Here is a 26,290-nt window from a genome sequence, read left to right as displayed (position 1 = left end):
GTGCTGTCTACGTCCTTCACGTCCCGGTGACGTTCCAGTTCGCTAACATCTTCACCAAAGGCTTGCCTTCTTCTGTCTTCACGGAGTTTCGGTCCAGTCTCAACGTTCGCAAACACGACGCTGTGACTGCGGAAGGGTGTTAGACTGTAAATGTATATATGCGTGTGTATATGGGCCTGGGCCTTGGTATAGCCGGCCGGTCCTCTATTTGGTTAGAGAGATATGAGGAGATCTCGGTTTGGTTCTATTTCTATAAACCACGAGATCTCCTCTCCCCTATATATATGTACATAGGTCTCTCCAATCAATTAATCTATCATTCCACGCAATCCTTATTGCTTTCAATGACGATGGTTCATGCGGCTCGCAGACTCGAAACGTAGTGTACCGAGAGGTCCTTGATGCCGTTAATGCAGTATCAGCTTAGAACTTTTGGTATATGATCCGATTCTAATCTGTACAAAGCGTTCATGTGTAAATATTTGTTAGCAGTTGTTGGCTGGGTTGGTTTTGTTCGTCTTTGTATGTTTGTCTATCCACCTAGGGCTAATCCATGTTTTATGCTCTGCTCCAAGGTAGTCTTGTCCTTGCATGTTGAAGATTTACAGAACTTTACCTAATCCAGGTTCTTATAAATATCCCCTAAAATCTATACATTTTTCTATTCGTTCAGATGGCTGATGCTTTGATTCCAAGTCTTATGATTGGAGACTGCTGTGCACCCATATGCGTGTGTGCTTCTAGGCTTTGGGATTTCTGTGATCCCCAGGATGAGACCAAGATACTACACACTGATCTGGTGCTGATCAATGAAGAGGTATAAAGTACCCTTTACCTTCGTAGACTAACATGAATTTAAGAAATGGTTTTACTAAATTCATGTTCTAGGTTTTGGGGGAAAGGTTCTAACAATTTTTATGAGATTAGATTTTATGAATTTCATGACCTAGGTTCAACTCTGGTCAGATTGGTTATGCCACATTCCTATAAAAAGATGGTAGGAGATTATGACTAGTATTAGAGACTTGGTAGGTTCACTATGGACACAGCTGAATATAGGTAGAACACCATAAGAAATTAGTCTAATCTGAATAAGTAACATCTGTAAATGGTTATGCTTATATTTACTATGGTACAACTTCTTGCGCTATTAGTTCTAAGGGTTTTTCTTTTGGCCAGGGACACGCCATACATGTGCAGATCTACCCACCTCTGATAGAGAGTTTCAAGCCTCTATTAAAAGAAGGCACAGTCTACAACATCACATATTTCAAAGTCAAGAAGACAAACATGAATTACAACCCAGTTCCAAATTCTAGCATGATCAACTTTACAAGATGGACTTCAGTGGAGGAGGTTGTTGAGATCCCACCGGCTTTTCCTACATATACCTACTCCCTTACTCCGATAGAGCAAGTGCAAACACTTGTTGACCAGAAGGAGCACTACACAGGTATATTTATACAGTTTGTTTGTACTCTTGATAATCTATTTCTACAGTAATGATACAATAACTGTTGTTACTCAAAATAGATGTCATTGGGATAGTTACCTCTGTCTCAAGTGTTACGTCCCTGCGGACAAGAGGACGACAGGTTGACAGCTTAAAAAGGACTATTGTTATACACAATGCAAGGTTAGTTCTAGATGGCTACTCTTTATTTGTATGGTGATCAGGATGCCACTGTGATAATACAAGTCGTATATCTATGAATGGTGCATTAAACTAAAAAAAATATTACATGCCTAAATCTAACGTCTTGTGTTTCAGATGGCCTGTGTTTGTCAGGGGGGTCACCATGCAAATGGTACATTAATCCAGATGTGCCTGAAGCAAAGAGCCTCATGGCCAGGTAGTCTTCTCATCTGTATGTTGGATAGATGCAGCTGGTAGCAAACTTATTTTATCCTAACGAATGAATGCTCAATTGTTCTAACTAACCAGTGCAAGAAGCGTACACAAACCAATAAAATGGAATCAACTCCTCACCTCAAGGGAGCCCACTGTTGCTGTTGAGGATAAAAAAAATCTCTGATATAATTTATCTCAATCCCTTTCAAAATAAGGTCGTTTCTTGCTTCTCAAAGTTCCTGTCTGTAATCTTATGTCCATTCCGTGACCTCTTTTATTACCTCCTTATAATGCAGAAAAAGGAGTTCTTGGTTACGGTGACAATTAAGAAGATTGACAAGTCATGGTGCTACAACTCGTGCAAGAAATGTCTTCACACAGCCATACCTCATGGTGACTCCTACAAATGCATCGACCCACAATGTGGTACCATTGGCGTGCCTGACCATAGGTCAGATGACATCTTCCTTCACTTTCTTCTTAATAGCTGGATGTTCTGATTTCCTACGCTTGTTTAATTTCATTGACCTTTACTGACCTTGCTAACACATTCTCACCCAACAAATAGGTACAAACTTTCTATCTTTGCTGGAGACGAGACAGGTGACACTGAATTTGTTCTCTTTGGACGTGTTGCTCAATGCCTCATCAAAAAGTCAGTTGATACATTGATTGCTGGGAATCTAGTTGGTTTCATTCCAAACGAGATCACAAGGCTCTTGGAAAAGGTTTTCATATGGAATGTCAGCTTCTCCGAGTACACAATACAATCTGGAAATGTCTCCTTCCAGGTCAATGCAACTATTGCAGAGATAGATACTGGAACTCATCTCCCAATGTCACCAGCAGGATCACAGCAATCGTCACTTATGCTCTCTCAAGATGCAAGTAACAGAATGCAGGGTACTCCACAGAAAGGCGAAGTCCTTACTTTGCCTTCATCACCGGTAACACCACAAGGTGGTAAAGCTGTTGCTGAATACAAGGTATACGATTTCTCATGAAGATACTCATTTTTGTTTAAGGTATGGCTTTGCATTTGTAACCCGCTAACTATTTATTGCATCAATTATGTGATATGCAGACCACTCCTGACACAAGTGCCAAGACTTTACTCTCATCAGAGTCTGTCGATGCTCCAGAAACACTTGAGAAGTCACCAGCACCGACACAGGACAATATAGCTGAGATAAATATAGTTAGGTTTACTTTCAAACCTATTCTGTTTTTTTCAGAACAACATATATAAATTCATGAATTTTATATGTTTGAAGTTAGATGTCTATGTTCCATATAGCAAATCTATTCAAACTTGCCACATGTGTGTTAATTGTTATGAAAAGTGAAATGGGACACGACCACTTATTCCTGTGTGTTACCTTAGATTGCTGAAAATCTTGGTAGATGCAGATGCACCAGGTGGCTCCTCTACAACCAAGACACAGAACAGTGCTACGAAAAAAAGGTTAGCTGTACTAATAAAAAAAAAAATTGTACCTTTTCCTTCATGTTATGGCCTTAATTACTTGGAAACATAATGGTTCACTTTTTAGGTCGCGTCCTTCACCTAACAAGAAAGCTGCAAAGAAGTTGTTCACTGATGAAGATGCGGGGGGTGACACCGATCAAGGCTTTGCAGATGGCTCTGCTGAGCCTAGGTAATTCTTTGCTCCTTCATACTTGTTAAACATACACATATCCACATGTATGTGTCTAATGTTTTTCTAATTCCAGTGCAAACACAGATGCTTAGTTGCTTGAAAAGGAGCACACACATTTTGTCTCCCTATTTGCGGTCAGCCCTTTTGATATGTGTGTTATCTGGAGCACACACATTTTGCCATATTTTGGTCTAAAGATGAAGCTGCAAGTCTGGACCTTTTGAACTACAATCTACGCAAATATCAATATTAGCACGACAGAAGTGTGGCAAGGTATATTGATTGTTATAAACGATAGGCAATATAAACGACGAAGAACAGTAGATCAAACACAGGAGACACGAGATTTTAACGTGGAAAACCCTCCCAAGGTGGAAGGGAAAAACCACGGGCACCAGCCAGCAAAACTTCACTATATCGGGTGAGGTTACAAACGCTGGAGATTTACAACTTAGGGATACCCTAACCTAGGGGCCTTCTCGTATACAAGTCTATGATGCCTATGAGGAAGGTGGTCCGTATATATAGGAAGAAAAAACCCCACACCCTCGTCTATTAGCAATACGGAACTAATAGATGATGTAGTCTCTCTTAACGCTAATGGGCCACTTTGCTTCGGCCCAAATTTGAATTTGGATCATAGCTCAACAAACTCCACCTTGAGACAAATTCTTTCTTGTAGCATAAAACGAACCTTCACCCTAAAACAACAAAGAAATACTTTCGGTGCCAAATAGCCTCTTGGACTAAACAGTTATACCAACTAAGCTTGAGCAAAGCTCAAACTTAGCAACAGGAACTGGCTTTGTCAACATATCAGCAGGATTATCATGTGTGCTTATCTTGCATACCTTCAGCTTACCTTGCGTGACCACATCGCGAACATAATGGTATTTGACATCAATGTGCTTCGTTCTCTCATGGAACATCTGATCTTTAGTGAGACATATAGCACTTTGACTGTCACAAAATAAATTAATGCAAGATTCATCTCCATAAAGCTCAGCAAACAAACCTTTCAACCAAACTGATTCTTTACATGCTTCAGCAATAGCCATGTATTCTGTTTCAGTGGTAGACAGGGCAACAACGGGCAACAATGTTGCCCTCCAACTCACAGCACAACCATCAATAGTGAACACAACCTGTGAGAGATCTCTTATCTAAATCAGCAGCAAAATCTGAATTCACGTAGCCAGTGAGTCCCTTATCAGTCCTGCCAAACTTCAAACAGGCATTTGTTGTACCACGAAGGTACCTGAAAATTCACTGAACAGTCTTCTAATGTTCTTTACCAGGATTAGCCATGTATCTACTAACCAAACTCATAGCATATGATAAATCAGGACGAGAGCAAACCATGGCATACATCAAAGAACCAACAGCATTAGAATATAGAACTCTTGACATGTACTCAAAATCCTCATCCGTACTAGCACATTGTAAAGCTGATAATTTGAAATGAGGAGCAATAGGAGTACTAATAGACTTTGCATCATGCATGTTGAAACGATGAAGAACTTTCTTAATATAATTTTGCTGACTAAGAAATAACAAACCAGAATTTCTGTCTCTTGTAATTTCCATACCTAGAATCTTCTTAGCAGCACCAAGATCCTTCATCTCAAACTCACTACTCAACAGTTTCTTCAACGTAGTGATTTCTTTCTTGCTCTTGGCAGCAATTAACATTATCATCAACATATAACAGCAAGTATATAGGTGATCCCTCAATAAATTTAATGTACACACAACTATCAAATTCAGACCTCTTAAAACCATGTGACATCATAAAAGAATCAAACCTTTTATACCATTGACGAGGAGACTGTTTTAAACCATATAAGGACCTCTTTAATTTGCAAACATGATCCTCCTTACCAGGTACTATGAACCCTTCTGGCTGGTCCATGTATATCTCTTCCTCTAGCTCTCCATGAAGAAACGCAGTCTTTACATCTAACTGCTCAAGCTCAAGATCTCGCATAGCAACAATACCAAAAAATGTACGAATTGAACTATGCTTTATAACTGGAGAGAACACATCATTATAATCAACACCAGGAATCTGACTGAAACCTTTTGCTACTAACCTTGCCTTAAATCTTGGAGGCTTACTAGGAGACAAACCTTCCTTTCTCTTGAAGATCCATTTGTAACGAACGGCCTTCTTATGTTTAGGCAAGCGCACAACATCCCATGTGCCATTTTTCTCAAGTGACTGCATCTCTTCTTGCATAGCGGAAATCCACTTCTCGCGGTCACCAGAAACAACAGCTTCAGTGTACGTAGCCGGCTCATAAATGTTCTCAACCTGTTCAGCACAACTAAAGGCATAATGAACAATATCACATTCCTCAATTAAACGTGGACGAGGTCCACAACTCCTCTTTGTTCTGCGATCTGCAATAGACTGATTTTGAGGCTTCAAAATAGGAGGTGAGTGCTGAACAATATCATGAACATTGTTATCAACAATTTTAGTTTTCTGATCATCTACGTGCTCCACCTGCACGCTAACATGTTCTTGCTCCTCATCAGAACCAACTGGTGAAACATCTGTGGACAAGCTGTCATTAAACATAATAGATTCATTGAAAACAACACTCCTGCCTATGAAAGTCTTTTTAGTTTCAGAATTCCATAACTTATATCCTTTAACTCCAGAACCATAACCAAGAAACAGACACTTAATGGCTCTAGGTTCTAGCTTTCCATTATCAATATGAGCATAAGCAGTGCAACCGAAAACTCTCAACTGTGAATAATCAGCAGGCATACTAGACCATACCTCAATGAGAGTTTTCTTATTAAGTGGGATAGAAGGTGACCGGTTGATCAAGTAACAGGCAGTGTTAGCAGCCTCAGCCCAAAAACGCCTGTTCATATGAGCATTGGATAACATGCAACGAGCCCTCGAGATGATCGTTCAGTTCATGCGCTCAGCCACACCATTCTGCTGAGGAGTGTACGGAATGGTGTGGTGCCTAACAATGCCTTCTTCCCTGCAGTAATCATTAAAAGCATCCGAACAGAATTCACCGTCATTGTCAGTACGAAGCAATTTTACCTTCTTTTCAGTTTGTCTTTCTATCATAACTTTCCACTCTTTAAAAGCAGCAAAAGTATCATCTTTACTTTTCAGAAAATAAGGCCACACTTTTCTAGAGTAATCATCAATAATGGTAAGCATGTAACGAGCACCACCATAAGAGGGCTTACGAGACGGCCCCCACAAATCAGCATGTATATAATCAAGTGTACCTTTGGTGGTATGAACAGATACATTGAATTTTACCCTCTTGTGCTTACCAAAAACACAGTGCTCACAGAACTTTATCTTACCCACAGTGCAGCCATCCAGCAGGTCTCTCTTGATCAATTCTGCCATACCAAGTTCACTCATATGCCCAAGATGCATATGCCAGAGATTAGTTTTACTTGGTTCATCATTAAAACAGCAGCAGCAGTGACGGAACCATGTAAAGTACTTCCTCTAAGAACATATAACTTTGCAGAGTTCATATCACCTATCATATAAATGAGAGAGCCTTTTGATACCTTACACACTCCACCTGAACCGGAGTGTCTGTACCCCTCGACATCAAGCGTGCTGAGGGAGATGAGATTTCTGGTCATCCCTGGTATGTGCCTCACATCTTTCAGTGTGCGTATCATGCCATCATGCATCTTGATATGAACAGAGCCAATGCCCACAATCTCACGTGGGTTGTTATCTCCCATACGCACAACATCTCCACTCTGCACATACTCATAAGAACTGAACCAATCTCTGTTAGAGCATATATGAAACGAGCATGCAGAATCAAGTATCCATTCATCACGACCAGCAACACAACCAGCAAAAACAACCAGAACATCTTCTGAATCAGAATTATCAACAGCGGAGACAACAGAGGCCTTACCATCACCATCGGATTTATTTTTCGGTTTATACGTACCGTTTCTTTTCTCCTTATTCTGCAGCTTCCAACAATCCTCAATGACATGAGTATCTTTCTTACAATACCTGTAGAACTTATCCCTGCCTCTGGACTTCGAACGGCCTTTACCATTCTTGCTCTTGTCTCGATTATTGTTGTTGTTGTAGGTTTTCTGCTCGGGCCTACCTCTAACCTGCAACACTTCGCCCTTGGAGGACGACACATTAGACTGAACCATACCTTTCATCTTCTCCCTCGTCTGGAGGGCCTCATATACTTCCGCAAGAGTTAGTTCATCGCGGCTTAATAGTATGGTATCTCGAAAATTTGCAAATAAAGTAGGCAGTGAGCATAACAGTAGAAGAGCTAAATCTTCATCATCATATTTTACCTCCATCGACACTAGGTCGGCAACGATCTCCTTAAAGATCGATAAGTGGTTCATCACCGAACCACCTTCTTGCAGCTTGTGCATGAACAACTTCATCTTCACGTGCATCTTACTGGTTAGATCCTTGGACATACAGATCAATTCCAGCTTGAGTCAAAGTTCTGCGGCAGTTTTCTCCTGCAGCACTTCTTGCAAAATATCATTATGTAGATGAAGTTGAATCAGAGACAGAGCCTTACGATCCTTCCGCTTCTCTTCAGCGGTCCATGACTTCTGCCCTTTTCCTCCGAAACCGTCCAGCGCCTCATCAAGATCCGAAGATTGTGCCAGAATCGCCCGCATCTTGACTTGCCACAGTGCAAATCTCGTCTTGTAATCCAGCAGCGGTAGATCAAACTTCATCGATGCCATCGCAAAACCCTAAGGTCAAACCAAGCTCTGATACCACTTGTTATAAACGATAGGCAATATAAACGACGAAGAACAGTAGATCAAACACAGGAGACACGAGATTTTAACGTGGAAAACCCTCCCAAGGTGGAAGGGAAAAACCACGGGCACCAGCCAGCAAAACTTCACTATATCGGGTGAGGTTACAAACGCCGGAGATTTACAACTTGGGGATACCCTAACCTAGGGGCCTTCTCGTATACAAGTCTATGATGCCTATGAGGAAGGTGGTCCGTATATATAGGGAGAAAAAACCCCACACCCTCGTCTATTAGCAATACGGAACTAATAGATGATGTAGTCTCTCTTAACGCTACTGGGCCACTTTGCTTCGGCCCAAACTTAAATTTGGATCATAGCTCAACATTGATTACTATATCTCTGTATTTCTTTTTTATACATTCTGGCCCAACAAATAAGTTTATCTACTTTTCTTATCAGCATGTAGTGTCTTCTATTGTAGGTTTCTATTAGATGACAGGCATCATCGCTGTTGCGTCACTCCCTCAGACAGATAGGGTTCCACGACTTGGCTTCATCAAGATGGGATACAGGCATTGACTGTTTAGACTACCCTGCTACTATTGTAGTCAGACTGGATATCTAGGTGATCAGCATGGTTGTATGCTGCAAACTGTGTGCTTCCTTTTCTCTATTAGCATCATGAATTATTTTAGTGCTTCGGATGTAGGCTTAAACCAGTATACTCTAAACTACCTTCTAATAATATTGGTAGCAATGAATTCTGGTGTCAAATGTAATATATGGGTAAACAGAACCCTATGGCTACAAGGATCTATTTTAAGATGTAGCTTAATTGTTATTGTTCAAAGATGGTAATTTTTATAGCTCTCTGTTCTCTGTTACAGATTAAGCTCAATATCATCAGTGAGCATGTCCTGATCACGCTTGTAGTTCAGTGCTTTGTTCTTTAACAAGTTGTGATGCAATATTTGCCGAGTTTATATTGATACACACCACTCTTGATCCATTTCTGCTATGATTAGCTAAAACTATTTTCCTGGACTACTTGTCTGTTTGATGGTCTCGCATATTGCTGGATGAATTCCTATAACAAGTTGTATATAAGTTCTATATAATCTATGAATATCTTTTGGCATTGGATAAATTTGGCTGGAGATATTTTACCATTGTTTTACAATTTTGCTGGTAGGGCGCCGCGAAGCGCGCATCCTTTTCTAGTATTAATAAAGAAGAAGATATAGACTAGGCAAACAATGGCACCCGAAGGGGGTTACTAAACAACAAGGTTTCATCATCCCTTAGTATGCATCCCCACAAATGTTGACAACATTAGAGATGGTGGGTCGTAGTGGCTAAGTAAATACACAGAAGCCAAAGATGCAATATTAATGGTACGACCATCTATATAACGTGAAACCTTTGGATAGAGCGCAACAGAAGATTCTTTGAAAATGAGTACCTCACTGTGCTATAGGTCGCCGAAAAAACAAAAGGATGTTTAGTACAATAGAGAAAGGTCCGTGCTAGATTTGCAAGGGTAGTAGACCGTAGACCGGGAGTGTAGATTGCGAGGGCGATTCCCTATGATCAATGGTTTAAGCCACATTCTTGTACATAAATTCTTTTTTGCTTAATTGGAAGGAAGAGCTCATGCTAGTTCTTTCAAAAAAAACAACGACTACAACAGCTAGGACAACTCTATCAACAACAAACCACTCGTGACACCAACACACCTACAAGAACAACACCCAGAAATAAGATAAAGTAACGAAAAGGCAAAGAAACCTCCACCAACAAGTCCTGAAAGGTCGGAAGGCTCGACACTTTAACCCCATCAAAGGGTTGAGATGGCCCGACAATAATAGTTCCTAAAGGTGATCTGCGTTGTCTCGAATTACATTCTCATTGGGTTCTTCATCATTCTCAACAACACCCAAATCTTTTAAAACACTACGCTATGCATGGCGGACACTTCTATGAAGTGACAATCTATCATAGGACTTACGTCGATGCCTTGCCGTCATGGTTGGTGACTAAGAAGGAAGAATAGGAGGGGATGCAAGGCCAACGCCCATTCTAGCTATGGTGGACAAAGAATATGTTGCCTTTACCATTGGATCCTCTATGAACTGAGACTCATGTTGCCTTGACCTCAAGCATAGAAATGCAAGGGCCATCTTCGATGGTAATGAGCAAGACAGGATCCTCAACTGTCAAATGTGTATCTAAGATACTTTGCTCGTCATTAAATGCATCCTCCACAAGAACAAAATCCTCAACAAAAGTGATGACCTGAAGCAACGTATGATATATCATCGGACCAGTGGCAGTCCATGAGGGCACCTGGATGACCTGCTCTAAGGGCATCTTTTGGTGGATCTCTATGTTGCACAACTTTATAGCCACATCATTGGAGATAGAGCCTATGTCTCTATGAGCTGCAACAAAAGTTCTAGTGTCCATCTCATCAACAATGGAGTCTAGAGTGTTCACACGTGTATCCTCACACACCAAAGTGGTGAACATGAGAACAGGGCCCAAAAAGCTCGTATGCTCTCCATGAGGCTCTGCACACTCCAAATTGGGTGGCCACATGTGCCAGCCACAACTTCCCTTAAGGCCCTCTTTAGAACACAGGAAATTTTTAAGTTTCTTGTGTTTTTCATGTGAAAATAAACCGATTTATGTGAAAATCTTGTATTATTCCTACGTTCAAAAGTTTCCTACGTTCAAAAGGGGCCCTACAATGTATAAGCCTCCTCCTCGAGGGGCTGCATCACTCTGTCCAAACGAACTGCACTCAAGTTCTACCAGCTCTGATTGCATGGACTCCATCAAAGGTGAGAGCACGGCCCGGATGTTGAAAACCGTCGAAGTAGGAGTGGCACAACAGCAGTGGTGGCAAGCAGTTCCTAATTAGAGTTTTCAACAGCACTGGTTGAAAATTCATAATAGTTCGTTTGCTTGGTATCACGTATATATCGAATGCATTTTCGAGAAATCATGAGTTCAGATTTCATTTTTAGACACCAGTCTTCTGCTTCCTCCTCATATCTTAATCAGTGTTACACATTCATCAATTTTGTGAGTAATGGATGATAGATAAGCCTAGTGCTAAAGCACTTATATCTTATTTTTCTGTATTTCCAAGTCTAGTGTTAGGAATATGCTTAACATCTACTTTAATGGTTAGAATATGTTGTAGCAAGTGAGAGCCCCTATGCCTACAAAGGCAAGGAAATATCATTTTTAAAACTAAGACATTGCATTTTTCTTCAATCCAAGCGGCCAAGGGCCAAGCTGCCCTCTGATAGTTCCAAGATCTGAATCTGTGATCCAATCGGACCAACAATTGGTATCGGAGCGCCGGTGTGGTGATCAACCCCGGCGGTGATGCAGCAGGAGCCGATGACCGCACGACATGCCTCACTGTCGCAGAGGCAGCGGCTGTGGCTTAATCCGTGGTGGCTGCCGCTGCGGCGCTAAGCGCCGAGATGGAGCAGGAGCTAGAGCCAGTAGGAGGATTGCGTAGCCCGATTGGGCGCCGTCGCTAGTCACCGTCACTAGAGCAGCGTCATGGTCGCCGCGGCCGCTCTCCGGTGCTGTAGACAGTATACCGCGACACCGGAGTGGGAACACCATGGCTGATGCTTACCAAGTCAAACTACCACGAGTGGAGTTTGCTGATGAAGGTCAAGCTGCAGGCTCGACGACTGTGGGAGGCGGTCCACGTCGGCGGTGTCGACTACGACGATGATCATCGGGTGCTGGAGGCGTTGTGCGCTTCCATCCCCACCAAGCTTGGCGCCTACATTGCCAACAAGGCCACGACGAAGCTGGCGTGGGAGTCAATCGCCGCGACGCGCGTTGGCGGAGATTGTGTGTGCCAAGCGATGTTGCAGCGCCTCCAAGAGGAATGGGAAGGCCTCGCCTTTCAGCATGGTGATCAAGTCGACGACTTTGCCCTTCGCCTGACCGACTTGATGGAGCTGATGGCACGCAACGGCGACACCGACCTCATGGAGGAGTGCGCGGTGGAGAAATTTCTCCGCTGCATGCCGAGGAATACACGTAGATCGTCATGTTGACCGAGACGCTCCTCGACTTCGAGCAGCTCACCGTCGAGGACATGACTGGGAGGCTCGAGGCGGTGCAGGATCGTGAGGAGGGGCCTCATGCCGAGCCGAGCACCGGAGGCAAGCTACTATACACGATGGAGCAGTGGCGCACCTTTGAGAAGAAGGAGGAGAAAGGATCCAGACCATCCGGCTCCTCCAAGGATCGTCGCCGGTGTCCATGTGATAGCAAGAACAAGGAGGAGAAGGGGCCCTAGGGTCAGGCAGGCGCTGATGGCGGCACCGCCGGCGAGCACAAGGTGACCCGAGATGACACTTGCAACAACCGTCGCCTTCCTCCATGTCGCGGTGGTCAGGCTCACATCGTATAAGCAGGGAGGAGGATGATGCTCTGTTCCTAGTGCTCAGGTTCGTTGAGCCACAGCAAGAAGCAGGGGAGGGGGTTAAAGGTCCATGCTTGCCCCTTTCCATGTCAGCTGGCTCTGCACATCTCCACCTTGATGAACCGTGTGCCCATGCCTTCTTCAGGAAAGGCGCCGACGATGACAAGATTGACTTGTGGTAACTCGACACCGGTGCCATGCACCACATGACTGGTCGGCATGAGTTCTTCTCCAACCTAGACTCCAGCATGAAGGGCTCCGTCAAGTTCGGTGATGCCTCCACTATCGAGATCAAGGGAGTCGGCTCGATCATCTTCAAGGCCAAGACAGGGGAGCATCGCCTCCTTACCGGCATGTACTACATCCTGGCCTTGAGGAACTCCATCATAAGCGTCGGGCAGCTAGACAAGAATGGCTCGCTAGTGGAGATTGAGGACGGCGTGCTACGCATCTAGGATAGAGGCCGCCGTCTTCTTGCCAAGGTGAACAGGGGAAGCAACTGCCTTTATGTGCTCCATGTGTAGGTGGCGCACCCCCTTTGCCTTGCCACGCGCTAGGATGATGAGATGTGGCGCTAGCACGAGCGCTTCGGGCATCTTAATTTCGAGGCCCTGAAGCAGCTCGGCAAGGAGGAGATGGTCCACGACATGCCCTGCATCGACCATGTCTAGTAGCTCTACGACACCTGTGTGGTGACCAAGCTGAAGCGCCAGCCCTTCCAGCGTCGAGCCTCCTACTATGCCACCAAGCAACTCGAGCTGGTGCACGGTGACCTCTGTGGTCCAGTGTCACCGGCCACTCCTAGAGGTTGATGCTACTTCCTACCGCTTGTCGACGATGCCACCCGCTATATGTGGGCCGTGCTGCTCGAGTCCAAGGTGGCAGCGACAAACGCCATCAAGTGCCACCAGGCAGCCATGGAGAAGGAGTGTAGCCTCAAGCTCCGGGTGCTCCACACGGACAACCGTGGTGAGTTCATGGTAGCCGAGTTTGTGGCATACTACACTGATGAGGGGATTCAGCGCCACTACTCCACGACCTACTCACCGCAGTAGAATGGCGTGGTCGAGCGCCGCAATCAGATGGTGGTGGCAACAGCACGCGCCCTCCTCAAGCAGCGCGTCATGCCGATGATATACTGGGGCAAGGTCGTGATGACCTCCATATACCTACTCAACTGCTCGTCGACCAGTGCTCTTGACGGCAAGATGCCATATGAGGCCTGGCACGGGCACAAACCGACGATCAACTACCTGCACGTCTTCGGCTGCCTCACCTTTGTCAAGGAGCTGAACCACATCGGCAAGCTCGACGATCACAGCTCGCTAGGGGTCAACATCAGCTATGCAAAGGGGTCTAAGGCCTACCGTGTGCTTGACCTGGTGAAACGGTGCATGCGCATGGTGCGTGATGTCATGTTCGATGAAGGACGTGGTTGGGCCTAGGACAAGGCGGTGGACGATGGGTCGGTGGTCGAGCTCCATAATTTCACAGTCGAGTATGCGTGGGCGGGAGGTGCTGAGGGCGCACAAGGTGCATCCTCATCGGTGACTAGGTCTTCTCACCAGCGCTGACCTCTTCATTAGCTCTGCCGTGCTCGCCATCACCAAATTTGGGGAGCTCGAAAGCCCATCGACGGTGGTTGGCAGTCCATCGGTGGTGGTAGAGAGCTCATCGACAGCAGCGTCGACCTCTCCAACACTGCAACTAACCTCTCCAACACCACAACCAACCTATCTAGCATAGCACCGACCTCTCTAGTGCACTAGCTGACCTCCTCGGCATCTTCTACCTCGCCCGCTATGACACTAGTGCACGTAGGGTAGCCGAAGGTCGAGTACGCGATGCTGTTGGAGGATGATGAAGACCGTCTATACGCCTACTATGACGATGAGCCCCTCTAGTACGACACGGTGGCAAACATCCTTGGAGACCAGTCTTCACCAGACCAGCCCAAGTGGCTCTTCGCCCAGCTACATCTGACGCACGCCGATGAGCCGACCGTTTATGCTGAGGCATAGGGTGATCCGGTGTGGCTAGCAACGATGGAGCAAGAGCCCAAGTCCATCGAGCAGAACCGCACATGGGAGCTAGTGCCATTGCCTGATGGCCACCACCTCATCACCCTAAAGTGGGTGTTCAAGCTCAAGAAGGACGAGCTAGGCGTGGTGATCAAGCATAAAGCATGGCTGGTGGCGCATGGCTTCGTCCAACAGGAGGGGATCGACTATGACAACGCCTTTGCCCCCATGGCACACATGGAGTCAGTCCGTGTCCTCCTCGCACTGGTGGCTCAAAAGGGATGGCTAGTCCACCACATGGACGTGAAGTCTGCCTTCCTCAACGGCGACCCCAAGGAGGAGGTCTACGTGCACCAACCACTTGGCTATGCCATCGCCGAAGAAGAAGGGAAGGTGTATCGCCTGCGCAAGGCACTCTACGGCCTGTGCTAGGCACCGCGCACCTAGAACATGAAGCTCGATGCCACACTCAAGAAGATGGGCTTCAAGCAAAGCGCGCATGAGGCGGCAGCGTACCGGTGGGGCAGTGAACACAGCGTCCTACTAGTCGGCGTCTACGTCAACGACCTCATCATCACCAACGCTGAAGAGCAGAAGGTGGGAGGTTTTCAAGGCGTAGATGAAGAAGGCGTTCAACATGAGCGACCTTGGCCTCCTTTATTTCTACCTCAGCATCAAAGTGCGCCAGGATGCTAGCAGGATCGCCCTCCACCAAATCCAATACGCCAAGCGCATCCTCGAGCTCGGTGGTATGACAGGCTGCAATTTGGCTCACACCTTGATTGAGGAGAAGCTCAAGCTAAGTCGGGAGAGCACAACGGAGGAGGTCGATCCAACCCATTACCGGTGGTTGATCGGGAGCTTGCGCTACCTAGTCAATACCCGGCCAGACATTGCGTTCATCGTCGGGTACATGAGCCAGTTCATGGAGTGGCCGATGATGGAGCATTTGCAGGCCGTCAAGCGAATCCTATGCTACATGGCGGGCACCCTTGACTATGGTCTCCACTATGGAAGAGCCCCTAGGACGGCGCGGTTCATCGGCTACTGTGACAGCGACCTCGCTGGTGATGTGGATACTAGCAAAAACACAACCGGGGTGATGTTCTTCCTCGGTGATTGCTTGGTCAGCTGGCAGTCCCTCAAGCAGAAGGTGCTGGCCCTCTGAAGCTATGAAGCGGAGTACATCGTCACCACCACTGCTGCAACTTAGGTGCTATGGCTATCAAGTATGCTGGTAGAGCTCCTTGGCAGGAAGGTAAATGTGGTTGAGCTAAAGGTGGACAACAAGTCTGCTCTAGCTCTGGCCAAGAACCATGTCTTCCACGAAAGAAGCAAGCACATCTGCATTAAGTATCACTTCATTAGGGATTGCTTGAAGGATGGGAGCATCAAGGCCAGCCACATTGCCACTACTAATCAACTGGCTGACATTCTCACCAAGTCGCTAGGAAAGTCCAAGTTCCAAGAGATTGAGGGAGAGGATTGGGCTACAATAGATCACCTCCGGTGCTCGGCACAAGGCTTAGGAGGAGAATTGATAGATAAGCCTAGTGCTAAAGCATTTGCATCTTATTTTTCATGTATTTTTACTTTCCTTGGCTTCCAAGCTTAGTGTTAGGAATATGCTCAGCATCCACTTTAGTGGTTAGAATTTGTTGTAGCAAGTGGGAGTCCCCTTGCCTATCAAAGGCAAGGGAGTTGAAGGGTCGAGATGGCGACTAGAGGGGGTGAATAGTCATTTCTAAAACTTAATCGCGTTGGCTAACCGAAACAAGTATGAAATTAAAACTATCAGTCTAGCTAAGACTACACCCCTCTATCTATGTTCTCTAGCACCTTGCAAAGATCCTAATTAAGCAACAAAGGTGTCAGGCTAACTAGAGCTCACCTAACCAATTGTAGGAGCAAGGTCACACAAATCTATGCCACTAGTATTTCAAGCAATGAGGGAGCTCCTACACATGCTAGTAAGCAAAAGCACAAAGTCAACTAAGCTCACTAGCAATGCTCAATAATAAGGCAACCAATGCCAAATAAGAGAGCGCAAATACTTAGCTACACAAACTAAGCAAAGTGACTAACAATGTTACACAAACCAAATTAGCCACGCAAGCGAGCTACTTCTATGCTACACAAGTAAGAAGGTAACAAGTGAGCTACACAAGATAACTAATCACAAGAGCAACTACACAAGCACAATGTATATAAAAGTAATCATAAGCTTGTGTAAGGGGATTGCAAACCAACGGGAAGAACAAGGTTGACATGGTGATTTTCTCCCGAGGTTCACGCGCTTGCCAATACGCTACGTCCCCATTGTGTCGACCGCTCACTTGGTGGTTCGGTGACTAATTGGCATCATTCGCCAAGCCCGCACGTCGAGCACCACAAGAACCTACCCCGAAAGTAAGGATAGATCAATGACATGCTCAACTAGAGTTGCTCTTCGCGGCTCCCCCGGGGCGAGCACAATGCCCCTCACAAAGCTCTTCTCTAGAGCACCGCACAAGCTTCTTGCGGGCTTCGACGGAGACCACCACCAAGACATCTAGGAGGTGGCAACCTCCAAGAGTAACAAGCACCACTAGCTTGCAACTCGATCACCTACTACCACTCGATGCAATCTCACAATGCAACACACTAGAATCACACTCACTCGCAATTGATTTGCACTCTTGCAAGCACAAGTGAGTTAGAGGGCATCCAAGCACTCCTACACAAGCCACATAGGCATGAGGATGCTTAGCTGCCAGCCCAAGGCCAGCCACACGCTCCTTTTATAGCCCTAAGGGCTAAAATAGCCGTTACCCCTTTACTGGGCAAAGCGCGTACTGACCGGACGCGCAGGTCATAATGACCGGACGCTGAACCCCAGCGTCCGGTCATTCATAGAGAGGTTCTAGAGATGTTTTTAGTGACCGGACGCGTCCGGTCATCATTGACCGGACTCACAGGTGCTGACCAGACGCTCAAGTCGTAGAGTCCGGTCACAGACCTTTCAGCGCTAAAATGGCTATAACTCTTAGCTCCGAACTCTGATTTTGATGATCTTGGACATTTTGGAAATCTTACTCAGAGGGCTACATACCCCACATGCATACTTGATCCAAATCACAATGGATCAAAGCAGTATTCCAATCCAAGGGCCATCCTATAGTTTGGAGTACACCGAAAAACCTTTTTCTCTTCTCTAAGTTGATTCACAACATCTCTAACTTCTTCTCTTTTGCAAATGTGCCAACACCACCATGTGTATGTGTGTTAGCTTTTAACAAACATTTTCCAAAGGATTAGTCACTCAACTTGCCATGCCACTCGATCCTAGCGATGATGCAAAGTTAGATCACTCGAGTGGCACTAGATGACCGATATGCAACCAAGTTTGCCCCTCTTGATAGTACGACCATCTATCCTAAACCCGGTCATCAACTTCTTTACACACCTATGACCGGTGAAATGAAATGCCCTAGGTTATACCTTTGCCTTGCGTATTTCATTCCATCTCCTCCAATGTCAATGCAATACATGCACCAACATGATCAACAATGATATGATTCACTTTATATCATCACGTGATCATATTGGTTCATCGATCTTGACTTCACTTGCTTTTCACCGTTGCCTTCGTCCATCGGTGCCAAGTCTTACTCAAGCTTTACTGCCACATGGTCCATCGCTCCAAAGCCTCTGACTTGCCCTTCACTCTTGCAACCGGTCCATCAAGCCAAGTCTTGTCTTGATCTTCTCTACCTTGATCACATGACTCAATGTCATGTCTCATGTGCAATAAGCTCCATCATCACATGTGTGAGCTTTGAAATATCTCAAAACCATTTTCACTTTCATGGCATATGTTGCTCACACACATGTACTTGTGGACTAATCACCTATGTATCTCACATAAACACAATTAGTCCACCTAGGGTTGTTAGTCAATTACAAAAACCACACAAGGACCTTTCAATCTTCCCCTTTTTAGTAATTGATGACAACTCTACAAAGATATGGAAATTAAGCTCTTTTGGATTCATGTTGCTTGCCCAAACAATTTTACCATATGTAAATGATTTTGGATAAGTACCACAAACCCAAAATGATAGTATTAGCTCCCCCTACATATGTGCTAGAGTGTTTGTTTTTAAGCTCGCACATATGCATAGATTGAAATTGTGGGAGAGTAATTATTACTAAATGATGCTAAGGTGTATGGAGTAAACCTTTGAAGCATGATACCAATTGGAGTTGCACCTTTAAGTTCATCCTTAGCACCATGGTTAGCTAGATATCACTTGGAAATAAAATCACTAGATACCTTGTGAGATTAACATTAAAACCAAGGTACTAGCATTACTTGAAAAACATACCAAGTGTCTAGTTATCATCCTATGCATGCTAGTTTTTATTTCATCAATCAAATTCTACAACTAACATACCTCACACAAGCATGCATATTGAATTTAAGAACTTATGCAATGCAAGCAAGCACATGAATATGCACATATCAAATGCAATCAATCAAAGTTCATGAGCTTACTCCACCTATTTGTGTGCTTCTCTTGTCCAAGAATTTTGATCCATCTCTTTTCTTCAATGTTGTTCCCTCTTTGTCCATGTCCATGTCCAACCTCTACTTTGTTTCAATCTCTCCCACAGCTTTCATATCTACAATCTCAATCTTAAAGCTTTCATATCTTTGTACAATCTGTCCCCCTTTGTCATCAATCTCCATAAAAGGTATGCTTCTCATTGATGCAAAGGTGTGCATTTGGGGTAGATGGTTGAGACTTGAATCTTACATTTTTATGGACATCACTTGATTGTTGGAATGACACCACTTGTAGATACTATTTATAACTTGTACCACTTGTATCTTGTGTAGGGCTTCTTGAGATACCACACATAGGATCTTTGATCTTGATACCAATTTGTGTGACACCTCCCCCTATGTGATAGTATGGGTCATCCATTTGATACACTTGAGTTCTTGTAGGTGAGGGATGTATTCTTCATTTAATGATCACTTAGAGTTGAGGATCACTTGTGGAGTCATCGTCTTGCATGATTGATACCATGTGTAGATGTGATACCACTTGAAAGAATCTTCTAGTATGGAACCTGTCGGTGTTTCGTATGAGCACCGATAAGTAAATTTATAGTAATGTGCATTAGGCTCAGATGGTGCGCTAAAGGACACAAGATTTATACTAGTTCGGGCCGAATGTCCCTACGTCCAGTTTGTTACTGCTCGTGTTATCAACACCGTGAACGGTCTGTAGTAAGGGGTACAAACAATCGAGAGAGGGACTGGTCCCAAGTCTCTGATGGAAGGGTTGAAGGTAGGTCAAGAGGTTCGAAGCAACTTGACTGTGTGTATCTGTGTGTCGTATTGTTCGGTCTCAAGAGTCCATCCCTCTGATGGAGGAAGCACATCCCCTTTTATAGATGAAGGGGTCGGCTTTACAAGGATGAGGGCTCTACCTTATTCTTGTGGCTCACGTCTACCCAATCCTCCTTCTTCATTCTGATGAGTGCGAAGGAAGATAAGTGCCTACAATACTGTTGATGTCTCTGTAGAATGTCAGGTTGATCACAGAACATTGCCCTACGCAGGGTATGGGTTGTTTTCCTTCATGTTATGGCCTTAATTACTTGGAAACATAATGGTTCACTTTTTAGGTCGCGTCCTTCACCTAACAAGAAAGCTGCAAAGAAGTTGTTCACTGATGAAGATGCGGGGGGTGACACCGATCAAGGCTTTGCAGATGGCTCTGCTGAGCCTAGGTAATTCTTTGCTCCTTCATACTTGTTAAACATACACATATCCACATGTATGTGTCTAATGTTTTTCTAATTCCAGTGCAAACACAGATGCTTAGTTGCTTGAAAAGGAGCACACACATTTTGTCTCCCTATTTGCGGTCAGCCCTTTTGATATGTGTGTTATCTGGAGCACACACATTTTGCCATATTTTGGTCTAAAGATGAAGCTGCAAGTCTGGACCTTTTGAACTACAATCTACGCAAATATCAATATTAGCACGACAGAAGTGTGGCAAGGTATATTGATTGTTATAAACGATAGGCAATATAAACGACGAAGAACAGTAGATCAAACACAGGAGACACGAGATTTTAACGTGGAAAACCCTCCCAAGGTGGAAGGGAAAAACCACGGGCACCAGCCAGCAAAACTTCACTATATCGGGTGAGGTTACAAACGCTGGAGATTTACAACTTAGGGATACCCTAACCTAGGGGCCTTCTCGTATACAAGTCTATGATGCCTATGAGGAAGGTGGTCCGTATATATAGGAAGAAAAAACCCCACACCCTCGTCTATTAGCAATACGGAACTAATAGATGATGTAGTCTCTCTTAACGCTAATGGGCCACTTTGCTTCGGCCCAAATTTGAATTTGGATCATAGCTCAACAAACTCCACCTTGAGACAAATTCTTTCTTGTAGCATAAAACGAACCTTCACCCTAAAACAACAAAGAAATACTTTCGGTGCCAAATAGCCTCTTGGACTAAACAGTTATACCAACTAAGCTTGAGCAAAGCTCAAACTTAGCAACAGGAACTGGCTTTGTCAACATATCAGCAGGATTATCATGTGTGCTTATCTTGCATACCTTCAGCTTACCTTGCGTGACCACATCGCGAACATAATGGTATTTGACATCAATGTGCTTCGTTCTCTCATGGAACATCTGATCTTTAGTGAGACATATAGCACTTTGACTGTCACAAAATAAATTAATGCAAGATTCATCTCCATAAAGCTCAGCAAACAAACCTTTCAACCAAACTGATTCTTTACATGCTTCAGCAATAGCCATGTATTCTGTTTCAGTGGTAGACAGGGCAACAACGGGCAACAATGTTGCCCTCCAACTCACAGCACAACCATCAATAGTGAACACAACCTGTGAGAGATCTCTTATCTAAATCAGCAGCAAAATCTGAATTCACGTAGCCAGTGAGTCCCTTATCAGTCCTGCCAAACTTCAAACAGGCATTTGTTGTACCACGAAGGTACCTGAAAATTCACTGAACAGTCTTCTAATGTTCTTTACCAGGATTAGCCATGTATCTACTAACCAAACTCATAGCATATGATAAATCAGGACGAGAGCAAACCATGGCATACATCAAAGAACCAACAGCATTAGAATATAGAACTCTTGACATGTACTCAAAATCCTCATCCGTACTAGCACATTGTAAAGCTGATAATTTGAAATGAGGAGCAATAGGAGTACTAATAGACTTTGCATCATGCATGTTGAAACGATGAAGAACTTTCTTAATATAATTTTGCTGACTAAGAAATAACAAACCAGAATTTCTGTCTCTTGTAATTTCCATACCTAGAATCTTCTTAGCAGCACCAAGATCCTTCATCTCAAACTCACTACTCAACAGTTTCTTCAACGTAGTGATTTCTTTCTTGCTCTTGGCAGCAATTAACATTATCATCAACATATAACAGCAAGTATATAGGTGATCCCTCAATAAATTTAATGTACACACAACTATCAAATTCAGACCTCTTAAAACCATGTGACATCATAAAAGAATCAAACCTTTTATACCATTGACGAGGAGACTGTTTTAAACCATATAAGGACCTCTTTAATTTGCAAACATGATCCTCCTTACCAGGTACTATGAACCCTTCTGGCTGGTCCATGTATATCTCTTCCTCTAGCTCTCCATGAAGAAACGCAGTCTTTACATCTAACTGCTCAAGCTCAAGATCTCGCATAGCAACAATACCAAAAAATGTACGAATTGAACTATGCTTTATAACTGGAGAGAACACATCATTATAATCAACACCAGGAATCTGACTGAAACCTTTTGCTACTAACCTTGCCTTAAATCTTGGAGGCTTACTAGGAGACAAACCTTCCTTTCTCTTGAAGATCCATTTGTAACGAACGGCCTTCTTATGTTTAGGCAAGCGCACAACATCCCATGTGCCATTTTTCTCAAGTGACTGCATCTCTTCTTGCATAGCGGAAATCCACTTCTCGCGGTCACCAGAAACAACAGCTTCAGTGTACGTAGCCGGCTCATAAATGTTCTCAACCTGTTCAGCACAACTAAAGGCATAATGAACAATATCACATTCCTCAATTAAACGTGGACGAGGTCCACAACTCCTCTTTGTTCTGCGATCTGCAATAGACTGATTTTGAGGCTTCAAAATAGGAGGTGAGTGCTGAACAATATCATGAACATTGTTATCAACAATTTTAGTTTTCTGATCATCTACGTGCTCCACCTGCACGCTAACATGTTCTTGCTCCTCATCAGAACCAACTGGTGAAACATCTGTGGACAAGCTGTCATTAAACATAATAGATTCATTGAAAACAACACTCCTGCCTATGAAAGTCTTTTTAGTTTCAGAATTCCATAACTTATATCCTTTAACTCCAGAACCATAACCAAGAAACAGACACTTAATGGCTCTAGGTTCTAGCTTTCCATTATCAATATGAGCATAAGCAGTGCAACCGAAAACTCTCAACTGTGAATAATCAGCAGGCATACTAGACCATACCTCAATGAGAGTTTTCTTATTAAGTGGGATAGAAGGTGACCGGTTGATCAAGTAACAGGCAGTGTTAGCAGCCTCAGCCCAAAAACGCCTGTTCATATGAGCATTGGATAACATGCAACGAGCCCTCGAGATGATCGTTCAGTTCATGCGCTCAGCCACACCATTCTGCTGAGGAGTGTACGGAATGGTGTGGTGCCTAACAATGCCTTCTTCCCTGCAGTAATCATTAAAAGCATCCGAACAGAATTCACCGTCATTGTCAGTACGAAGCAATTTTACCTTCTTTTCAGTTTGTCTTTCTATCATAACTTTCCACTCTTTAAAAGCAGCAAAAGTATCATCTTTACTTTTCAGAAAATAAGGCCACACTTTTCTAGAGTAATCATCAATAATGGTAAGCATGTAACGAGCACCACCATAAGAGGGCTTACGAGACGGCCCCCACAAATCAGCATGTATATAATCAAGTGTACCTTTGGTGGTATGAACAGATACATTGAATTTTACCCTCTTGTGCTTACCAAAAACACAGTGCTCACAGAACTTTATCTTACCCACAGTGCAGCCATCCAGCAGGTCTCTCTTGATCAATTCTGCCATACCAAGTTCACTCATATGCCCAAGATGCATATGCCAGAGATTAGTTTTACTTGGTTCATCATTAAAACAGCAGCAGCAGTGACGGAACCATGTAAAGTACTTCCTCTAAGAACATATAACTTTGCAGAGTTCATATCACCTATCATATAAATGAGAGAGCCTTTTGATACCTTACACACTCCACCTGAACCGGAGTGTCTGTACCCCTCGACATCAAGCGTGCTGAGGGAGATGAGATTTCTGGTCATCCCTGGTATGTGCCTCACATCTTTCAGTGTGCGTATCATGCCATCATGCATCTTGATATGAACAGAGCCAATGCCCACAATCTCACGTGGGTTGTTATCTCCCATACGCACAACATCTCCACTCTGCACATACTCATAAGAACTGAACCAATCTCTGTTAGAGCATATATGAAACGAGCATGCAGAATCAAGTATCCATTCATCACGACCAGCAACACAACCAGCAAAAACAACCAGAACATCTTCTGAATCAGAATTATCAACAGCGGAGACAACAGAGGCCTTACCATCACCATCGGATTTATTTTTCGGTTTATACGTACCGTTTCTTTTCTCCTTATTCTGCAGCTTCCAACAATCCTCAATGACATGAGTATCTTTCTTACAATACCTGTAGAACTTATCCCTGCCTCTGGACTTCGAACGGCCTTTACCATTCTTGCTCTTGTCTCGATTATTGTTGTTGTTGTAGGTTTTCTGCTCGGGCCTACCTCTAACCTGCAACACTTCGCCCTTGGAGGACGACACATTAGACTGAACCATACCTTTCATCTTCTCCCTCGTCTGGAGGGCCTCATATACTTCCGCAAGAGTTAGTTCATCGCGGCTTAATAGTATGGTATCTCGAAAATTTGCAAATAAAGTAGGCAGTGAGCATAACAGTAGAAGAGCTAAATCTTCATCATCATATTTTACCTCCATCGACACTAGGTCGGCAACGATCTCCTTAAAGATCGATAAGTGGTTCATCACCGAACCACCTTCTTGCAGCTTGTGCATGAACAACTTCATCTTCACGTGCATCTTACTGGTTAGATCCTTGGACATACAGATCAATTCCAGCTTGAGTCAAAGTTCTGCGGCAGTTTTCTCCTGCAGCACTTCTTGCAAAATATCATTATGTAGATGAAGTTGAATCAGAGACAGAGCCTTACGATCCTTCCGCTTCTCTTCAGCGGTCCATGACTTCTGCCCTTTTCCTCCGAAACCGTCCAGCGCCTCATCAAGATCCGAAGATTGTGCCAGAATCGCCCGCATCTTGACTTGCCACAGTGCAAATCTCGTCTTGTAATCCAGCAGCGGTAGATCAAACTTCATCGATGCCATCGCAAAACCCTAAGGTCAAACCAAGCTCTGATACCACTTGTTATAAACGATAGGCAATATAAACGACGAAGAACAGTAGATCAAACACAGGAGACACGAGATTTTAACGTGGAAAACCCTCCCAAGGTGGAAGGGAAAAACCACGGGCACCAGCCAGCAAAACTTCACTATATCGGGTGAGGTTACAAACGCCGGAGATTTACAACTTGGGGATACCCTAACCTAGGGGCCTTCTCGTATACAAGTCTATGATGCCTATGAGGAAGGTGGTCCGTATATATAGGGAGAAAAAACCCCACACCCTCGTCTATTAGCAATACGGAACTAATAGATGATGTAGTCTCTCTTAACGCTACTGGGCCACTTTGCTTCGGCCCAAACTTAAATTTGGATCATAGCTCAACATTGATTACTATATCTCTGTATTTCTTTTTTATACATTCTGGCCCAACAAATAAGTTTATCTACTTTTCTTATCAGCATGTAGTGTCTTCTATTGTAGGTTTCTATTAGATGACAGGCATCATCGCTGTTGCGTCACTCCCTCAGACAGATAGGGTTCCACGACTTGGCTTCATCAAGATGGGATACAGGCATTGACTGTTTAGACTACCCTGCTACTATTGTAGTCAGACTGGATATCTAGGTGATCAGCATGGTTGTATGCTGCAAACTGTGTGCTTCCTTTTCTCTATTAGCATCATGAATTATTTTAGTGCTTCGGATGTAGGCTTAAACCAGTATACTCTAAACTACCTTCTAATAATATTGGTAGCAATGAATTCTGGTGTCAAATGTAATATATGGGTAAACAGAACCCTATGGCTACAAGGATCTATTTTAAGATGTAGCTTAATTGTTATTGTTCAAAGATGGTAATTTTTATAGCTCTCTGTTCTCTGTTACAGATTAAGCTCAATATCATCAGTGAGCATGTCCTGATCACGCTTGTAGTTCAGTGCTTTGTTCTTTAACAAGTTGTGATGCAATATTT

General features: G+C 44.0%; 2 protein-coding genes and 1 long non-coding RNA gene across 3 annotated transcripts in view; all 3 read left to right on the top strand.

Annotated features, from left to right (window-relative positions):
- The window catches only part of LOC136543945 (uncharacterized), a 44,656-nt gene extending 35,650 nt beyond the window's left edge, over positions 1 to 9,006 (top strand). Inside the window, exons 5-15 of the mRNA XM_066536256.1 lie at positions 674 to 817; positions 1,180 to 1,453; positions 1,534 to 1,636; positions 1,772 to 1,808; positions 2,149 to 2,303; positions 2,421 to 2,838; positions 2,937 to 3,050; positions 3,257 to 3,317; positions 3,406 to 3,510; positions 3,587 to 3,786; positions 8,762 to 9,006. Coding sequence (XP_066392353.1) covers positions 674 to 817; positions 1,180 to 1,453; positions 1,534 to 1,636; positions 1,772 to 1,808; positions 2,149 to 2,303; positions 2,421 to 2,838; positions 2,937 to 3,050; positions 3,257 to 3,317; positions 3,406 to 3,510; positions 3,587 to 3,708 — 1,533 coding nt within the window. The 3' untranslated portion in view covers positions 3,709 to 3,786; positions 8,762 to 9,006. The remainder of the gene's footprint in view (positions 1 to 673; positions 818 to 1,179; positions 1,454 to 1,533; positions 1,637 to 1,771; positions 1,809 to 2,148; positions 2,304 to 2,420; positions 2,839 to 2,936; positions 3,051 to 3,256; positions 3,318 to 3,405; positions 3,511 to 3,586; positions 3,787 to 8,761) is intronic.
- Positions 9,007 to 15,382: 6,376 nt separating this feature from the next.
- On the top strand, positions 15,383 to 15,931 carry LOC136543944 (secreted RxLR effector protein 161-like). Its single transcript, XM_066536255.1, has one exon. It carries the CDS (start codon positions 15,383 to 15,385, stop codon positions 15,929 to 15,931), a length of 549 nt encoding a protein of 182 aa, XP_066392352.1.
- A 4,509-nt stretch (positions 15,932 to 20,440) lies between these two features.
- LOC136546002 (uncharacterized) lies at positions 20,441 to 26,086 on the top strand. Its single transcript, XR_010781207.1, has 3 exons — positions 20,441 to 20,547; positions 20,624 to 20,823; positions 25,799 to 26,086. It is a non-coding gene; the product is annotated as an uncharacterized lncRNA (long non-coding RNA).
- Positions 26,087 to 26,290: the final 204 nt, after the last annotated feature.

This window comes from Miscanthus floridulus, chromosome 3, assembly GCF_019320115.1.
Source record: "Miscanthus floridulus cultivar M001 chromosome 3, ASM1932011v1, whole genome shotgun sequence".
Classification (NCBI taxonomy): domain Eukaryota; kingdom Viridiplantae; phylum Streptophyta; class Magnoliopsida; order Poales; family Poaceae; genus Miscanthus; species Miscanthus floridulus.
The sequence above is the reverse complement of the archived record's forward strand: the minus strand, read 5'-3'. Positions and strand labels throughout refer to the sequence as shown.

Bases quoted from the DNA above. Each gene is read 5' to 3' on its own strand.
- LOC136543944 (XM_066536255.1), top strand. From the start codon at position 15,383: ATGAAGAAGGCGTTCAACATGAGCGACCTTGGCCTCCTTTATTTCTAC.